The following is an 8,008-nucleotide window of genomic DNA, read 5'->3' as shown; positions in this document are numbered from 1 at the left end:
ATATATATATAAAATTCTTTTGCGCAAAGATTCTTTGTGAAAAGCAATGCTTTAGCAAAAAAATAATAATAATAAATACAAGTGCAAAAGTTTTGTGAGCAAATGCATAGTTTCTTGGGGAAACTAAAAATATTTGCAAGCAAATGTAAAGTTTCTAGGAGGAATGCAGTTTTGCAATGCAAAAGTTTTAATATAGAAATTAGAAGTACATTCAAGTCATTGCATTACATTTTTGTGTATTTCTGAATAAATAAACAAAAATGAGTGTCATATTAAAATTGGTCACATGGGAGGATAGTGACTCTTAAAAAGTTAAAACGTTCAAGAGCCTGGACATTGTTAAGGCCTTTTCATACCGAGAATGATCAATTTAATGATAATGCCAAAAAAAAATAATTATAATCATCCGAGAATATAGGGATGTTCACACAACTAGAACAATAATAACACATAGAAACAATATTGGTGGAATCACTTTCAGAATGTGATGAATGATAAAAACAGTAAATCAGAATCCACTAGACTTTAAAGAGCTTGAGTATTTAAAGCAGCAGACGAAAAAACTGCAGGACGCCCTTAAAATCAACAGAATGTTGTTATCCCTTGGTGTGGACAAAAATATAGTTATCTTTAGTTATCGTTCTTGGTGTGAACGGGCCTTAAGAGCAGAGATATTGCAGCAAAAAGCCCTCCGTTATTCAGCCTCCTGGGCTTTTGGTGCATGGTCGTGACTGGAATTCAAATGGATGACCCTGTGGATATTGGCCTGGAGCTTTTATCCACTATATTAGATGAGGTAGCATGAGCACAAATACATGACAGGGTGAATGGACAGATGGATATGTAGGGCTGACAAATAGATTCACAGGTCAACAACGTGTGGCTGAGCGGGTACCCAGATGATGGATGGACAGAATGTGTGGCTACATTTTGAGTTTTATCAGAAAAAATCTATCTGGAACAAGCTGTTCTCACATTCCCTCTTGAGCAGTTGACTCATGCAGTTATGTATCAAATCTCTCCCCCTTTTGTGAGAAAGACTGATTAATGAAGGGGGAGGAAATCACACAGTCAACATGCACACACACCAAACTTCAATTGTACATCAATTCAGCTTTGAATGCGCTTGAACTTTGTGTGTGAATCCGGCATATCTACATGCCTGTCTCTGCTTGTTAAATATTCCATGTTACTGATCTGCAGATAATAGAGTACTGCAGGACGGTTCTCACAGACCCCAAACGCCCACACCTCGGCTCTTTTGACAGCTCATTCCTAGAAATACCTCTCATGTTACTCCAGGAAATGTGTGTGTGAATGTATGCGTGCATGTGTTACAGAGGGGGTGATACTGGGATGGCTGCAGCCTGGAGCTCTGCCGATTCACGCCTCCTCTTCACAGAGCTGGAGTCTAAAGACTAAAACCCCATAGCCCAGAAACAAGCGGTGACCTAGGTCCACGAGCTCTAAGCTTTTATTACTCATGCAACCAAAAAAACACATTATTATGCAGACACTGACACATATTTCTCATTTCTTCCTGCATTCATGGTCAGTTGCACTCAATATATTATTGTTGCTATGAAGGCATTCCCCCTGAACTGCATAATATTGATATTACCTGAATGGTTTATGAACAAGATGAGGGCAAACTGACCCAACAGGACTGATGTTTTCATGTCATGTTCCATTTTTAATGTGTATTTATGCAATATCAGATTTTTAAATGTAACAGACCCAGGGACCTCATCTCGCCTCAGGGACCTTCAATATAGAAACCAATTACACTTAATAGTAATGTTCACTCATATACCAAAAAAAAAATTGCCTTCTATAATTCTTAACAGTTAAGCTATTTTTTTATGTTTAAAATCTTTATTTATTTTGTATCTGTTCTAGGACTAGCTGCAAGACCTTCTGCAGACCCCTGGTTGAAAATCTGGCCATAGTAGAATGGTTTTAGGTTTTATGGTTATTTAGAAAACAATCTATGTTCTAAAGTTTCAAAGAACCCAGGAGGGCATCTTTTTCCTCTGCTATAGTTTATACCAATACAGACCTACAATCCAATATCAAGACGTTTTTTCTGATCTCCAAAGAAACATATAGCGAGTTCATATCCCTTTATAAAGAGAAATGGCTTTAAAGAGATAGTTCACCCAAAAATGAAAATTCTGTTGTTAATTACTCACCCTCATGTCTTCCCAAACCTGTAAGACACTGGTTCATCTATATATAGCCTATATACCAAAGACAGAACAATTGAGCAATAGAATAATAGATAGAGAGACAAACTGATAGACTATACACTCTTAAAAATAAAGGTGCTTCAAAAGGTTCTTCAAGCGATGCCATAGAAGAACCATTTTTGGTTCCACAAAGAACCATTCAGTCAAAGGTTCTTTAAAGAACCATCTCTTTCTTACCTTTTAAATTAATCGGAAGCACCTTTTTTCGCCACAAAGAACCTTTTGTGAAAAAGAAAGGTTCTTCAGATGTTAAAGTTTCTTTATGGAACCATTTAGACAAAAAGGTTCTTCTATGGCATCGTGAAGCACCTTTATTTTTAAGAGTGTAGATAAGTAAAAAGTACTGAAGGAAACTATAGATAACAGTTTAAATATTTTCTACCTGTACAAACAGGCTCATCTCCACTCCACTGCCGGTCACCTTGGCAACGGCGTATTGTAGAGTCTAGCCCATTATGCATGGCGAACCCAGGCTTACAGCGAACCTCAAGCAGAGCGGAGAATGAGGGTGAAGGGGAAAGAAGAGCTACATCAAAATTCTTTCCAGGTGGGAGAGGCCATGGACACGTACGACCTGTTCACACAGAAAAATCACAGAAAAACTGGGAGCACTGCCTTTTAATATATCATAGTTTTAGTCATTGCTTTGGTTTATTTGCTTTTTAAGTTTTATAATATGTATAGATGCATCATGGGGTTTCTAGTTCTGACCTGGGGCCACACAGCTGAGTCCACACTGGCCGTCACAGAGACACTGACGTTTGTTGCCACAGTCTTTATCTTGCTGACACTTTTTTGGGCACGTTTGTCTTCTCTCGTTACCCAGTATCCTCTCTGGACACTGTTCTGTTGTGTCCACTTCAAGATAGGCATGCATAGAAACATAAAATTTTTTGAAAAAGATCCATTTCACATACAAGCGGCTGACATATTTGGATATATTTTAAAATGTAATTTATTCCTGTGGTGGCAAAGCCAAATATTTCAGCAGCCATTACTGCAGTCTTCAGTATCACGTGATCCTTCTATTAATTTGTAACAATGCTACACAATATCACTGTTTTTACTGTATTTTTAAAATCAAATTAATGCAGCTTTGGTGAGCATACAGTATCTTTCGAAAACATTTAAAAAATCCAAATCATTCCAAACTTTTGCCCAGTAGTGCACATGCAAGCAATGCTTTAAATACAATGTATTTTATCTGTCTAACTATTTAATCTGTGCCATAAAATAGCAGGCTGTTAAATGTCTGGCTGTCTGCCCAAGACACTGTTCTCTGAACTGAACCAGGTGTTTAACACAATTTATCCACATAAACCAGACAGTGATAAATGTAGCCCACCCATAAACAGGATGTAACATTTAAATGTTACAAGCTCATAACAGAACAGAGTGTTGGTAGTAAAATGAAAGAGCTTAACACAATTATGCATTTCTCATTATGCAATGACTTTGAACTGAAACAGAAGATGATACACTGCATATGTACAGTATGTGTGTTCCAAATTTCATGGAAAACTAGCTCTAAAAAATTGATTCTCAAAGCAATATGTGAAAGGAAGGGGATTGTATTAGTAAACGACAAAATCACACAGATTTTAAAGCGACAGTTTACTCAAAAATTAAAATTCTATCATCATTTATGCACCCTTATGTCCTTCCTAAACTTTACAGTTCTTATGTGTAACAAAAACATATTTTTTTAATAGTTCCTAAAATAAAAGTCCAAAACTGTTTTGGACCCAACTGACTTTCACTGTATGGGCAAAACACAACTAAAAAAAAACTGTTAAAAAATTATTCAAAGTATCTGCTTTCAGTAGAAAAAAGAAAAGCATATAGGTTTAGAGCAACATGAAGTTAGGTAAAAAATGACTTTTTGTTTTTTTGAGTAATGAAATGGAGACCATAATGCATTTTTAAATAAATACAAATTATCATATTTTCTTTACATAAAAAAATTCAAATTCATAAATACTGAGCATCTGCATTTTTTACTCGTCCAACAAGGCAAACATCCATCATATATGATCTCTCATTCATTCATTATTCATTGTAAAAAAAAGTTGTACTTGTAAAGCTACCCATAATCCTTTCATTTTCTCTCAGTCACCCACGCACACAAACACACTCACCTGATGCTGCCGACAGGCTGCTGAGGGCCCACACGCACAGAAGAGACACAAGCAGAGATCGCTCCATCTTTCCCTGACACTCACTGCAGAGGTTTTGAAAGAGGTAGCGAGACAGGAGAGGGGATATAAAGATGGGGGAGAGTCTGGAGGAGGGGGTTTTGTGATGGTGTGATGGCGAGGGAGGAGTGGAGTCGCCGTACATGCAAGAACACACACATCTGGATCTTATTGAGTGTTTTGAATGCTGGGTAGAATTCCGCAGAAGAAAAGACCTTTCACCCAATTCCATTGATGCCAAATGAGCACAAACATTCACCCCCACATCAAATGACAGACCTCATGGATACACTCTTCTCCACTTACACACGCACCGTGCCAAGCTGAATACTGTTGCAAAGTGACCCGCCTGATACAGACTCTTCTCAACACACCACAGTTAATCTCAGTATCCTAAGACAGCAAGGAACTTGCTTCCTTTAGCAACAGTAAACACACACTTTGACAGATAAACGCGACGGCGCTTCCACACAGAGCGACCAGCTAAACCAACAAACAATCACATTCAAGTTAAGTTCACTGATTAATTTCTAGATCTCACCCTTTTGATGAATGTTACACTCAGCGACAGAAACATACCTCTTTATCTCAACAAATCTCACAAAAAAAATTAACGTACAACAACAATCTAATGTTCATTTTCTGTTTACTATATAGGAGGGGCCTTCATAAATGTACTGTATATGTTGATTTCCCATTCTGTTGTTGGTTTCATGTCCAGAGTGAGGACACTAAGATGATACAGGTCTACAGGTGCTTATATACCTGGGCAATAAACTACACTGTATAAATGTGGGAAAATTTGGAGAAGCAGAAACCTCTGGAGAACCTTGAGGCACCTTTTCAGAAAAGAGTTATTGGTAAAGGGACTCGTGATTTCATGCAATAGCTCCTAAGCTCTCTGTCTAAAGACCTCCTCATATAACTCATCACAGGAAAATGTTTTTGAGGCACTTGAAATATTAGTTGACCTTCGTTGAGAACACAATATGATTTTCCAATATGATACCCAGACAATGGATCTGAGAGCAGCGCCCACAAGATATTTCTGGTACTTCAACTCGCTGTCAAACTTTTTCATTAACACAAACTAGGAGTGGCGATTCAAGTTTTTAGTTTAATCGATAGTTTGTCGATTTATTTATAAATATTAATAAAAAATTATCTAAACGAATTAAATAAAATAATTGTAAATAATGAAAGTTATTAAATTCTGTAATTCTGGAGGTTTCAATAACTGAAGGTTCTTTAGGGTCTACACATTTTATCACCAATGAATTTATATGATTTTCTAGTCTGATTAGAGAGTCTTTACACATATATACAGTGCCCTCCACTAATATTGGCACCCCTGGTAAATATGAGCAAAGGCGGCTGTGAAAATAAATCTGCATTGTTTATACTTTTGATCTTTCATTCAAAAGAATCACAAAATGCTAACCTATCATTGAAATAAAACAATTGAAAGTGGGGGGAAAATCTCATTGTGAAATAAATGCTTTCTCTAGGTTATGTTGGCCACAATTATTGGCGCCCAATTATTACAACGTCCTTTTCTCAAGACACAGCTCTGAGTTTTCTCCTAAGAGTTTGGAGAACACCTGATAAGAGATCAGAGACCATTCCTTCATCCAGAATCTCTCCAGATTCCCAGCTCCTTGTTGATGCCTCTTCTCTTCAGTTCACCTCACTCATTTTCTATAGGGTTCAGGTCAGAGGACTGGGACGGCCATGGCAGAAGATTAATTTTGTGCTCAATGACACATTTTTGTGTTGATTTTGATGTTTGTTTTGGATTACTGTCCTAATAGAAGATCCAACCACGGCCCATTATAAGATTTCTAACGTATCAGTCAGGTTTAGATTTTTTTATCTGTTGGTATTTGATAGAATCCATGATGCCATGTTTCTGAACAAGATGTCCAGGACCTCCAGCAGAAAAACAGGCCCACAGCATTAAAGATCCAGCAGTATATTTAACCATGGGCATGGGGTACTTTTTATCCCTGTTTGTACTAAACCTATCTGGTGGGTTTGCTGCCAAAAAGCTATTTTTTTTATTTAATCTGATATGTGAAAACAAATTCCTCGTATGTGTAAACATACCTGGCAATAAAAACTCATTCTGATTCTGATTCTGATTCTAGAAGCCAGTGCCATGTGAAATTCCAGTCATGTCTGACAACTGAATATGGTGGAGTTTGTTTTAGGATGAGCGAGGAGAATTTTTCTTCCCTATATATATAGGGATATATATATATAGGCTTTCTGACCCCAAGACTCAACTAATCCCTGCAACTCTCCAGCTGTGATCCTTGGAGAGTCTTTGGCCACTCAAACTGTCCTCCTCAGCGTGTATTAGGACGATATAGACACACGTCCTCTTCCAGGCAGATTTGTAACATCTTTAATTGATTGGAACCTCTTAATTATTGCCCTGGTGATGGAAATGGGGATTTTCGTAGCTCTTTTCTTACAGCCACTTTCTATTTTGTGAAGCTCAGCAATCTTGTTCTGCACATCAGAACAATATTCTTTGGTTTTACTCCTTGTGATGATGGATGATTAAGGGAATTTGGTCTTTTTGTTCCTCATATTTATAATCCTGTGATACAGGAAGTCGTGGCTGGACAATTTCATGCTCATAGTCACCCTGGTGTGCTAAAATATGTAAATATGAATGGGAACATACTTCAGAGATATTTTACTCGTAAGAATCTCTAGGAAGAAAAACATTTATTTCATCATGAGATTTTCTCCCCACTTTCAATTGTTTTACTTCAATGACAGGTTAGAATTTTGTGAATTTTTTTAAATGAAAGATCAAAAGGGATTAAAAATACCGATTATTTTCACAGCCACCTTTGCTCAAATTTACCAAGGGTGCCAATATTAGTGAAGGGCATTATTATTACCCAATTTATTATAAAAATTTAGGTCACACTTTATTTTAAGGTCCAATTCTCGCCATTAACAAACCATTAACTATGACTTTTGCCTCAATAAACTCCTAATTTGCTGCTTATTAATAGTCAGTAAGGTAGTTAAGTTTAGGTAATGATGTAGAATATGGTCATGCAGAATATGTGCTTTATAAGTACTAATAAACAGCCAATGTGTTAATAATAGGCATGCTAATAAGCAACTAGTTAATAGTGAGCATTGGTCCCTAAAGTGTTAACAACATTTATATTCGTTATAAATGTCCTTTTTAACATTTTATTAATTTCCATAACTTTCTCAGGTCCAGAAATCACACTTTTGAAATTCCTTCATATAAATTCTCATACATCCAGGGTTTTTTTTTTTTCAAGACGTGAGAAACCTGGTTCTTAAATTAATTCAACAGTTGTTGAGGGAACAAATTAAAATAAGAAATATGTCATATGACACTTTAGCATTTTTAAAGCTTATTTAGTCTTATTTTAAATCATTTGAAACCATCTTGCAGCCCTCTAGTGTGTCTCCTGGTCAGGAATCACTGGGTTCTGCGGAAATTGAAGGAATCAAATAGTGCCTTGAGCATCTTTTCATTTTTTACAGTGTAGGCAGAGCTGCAAACAT

The 8,008-nt window shown here is 36.7% G+C and overlaps 1 protein-coding gene across 1 annotated transcript in view; it reads right to left on the bottom strand.

Moving 5' to 3' along the window:
• Positions 1–4,589, bottom strand: part of LOC107549440 (beta-2-glycoprotein 1-like) — an 8,275-nt gene extending 3,686 nt beyond the window's left edge. Inside the window, exons 1-3 of the mRNA XM_016230509.1 lie at positions 4,388–4,589; positions 2,961–3,107; positions 2,632–2,823 (exon numbers count right to left, since the gene is read on the bottom strand). Of these exons, the coding sequence (XP_016085995.1) occupies positions 2,632–2,823; positions 2,961–3,107; positions 4,388–4,589 (541 nt within the window). The remainder of the gene's footprint in view (positions 1–2,631; positions 2,824–2,960; positions 3,108–4,387) is intronic.
• Positions 4,590–8,008: the final 3,419 nt, after the last annotated feature.

Source organism: Sinocyclocheilus grahami, unplaced genomic scaffold (genome assembly GCF_001515645.1).
Source record: "Sinocyclocheilus grahami isolate Dianchi unplaced genomic scaffold, SAMN03320097.WGS_v1.1 scaffold373.1, whole genome shotgun sequence".
In the NCBI taxonomy this organism is placed as follows: Eukaryota; Metazoa; Chordata; class Actinopteri; order Cypriniformes; family Cyprinidae; genus Sinocyclocheilus; species Sinocyclocheilus grahami.
Note: the sequence above shows the minus strand (reverse complement) of the source record. Positions and strands in the feature narration are given on the sequence as shown.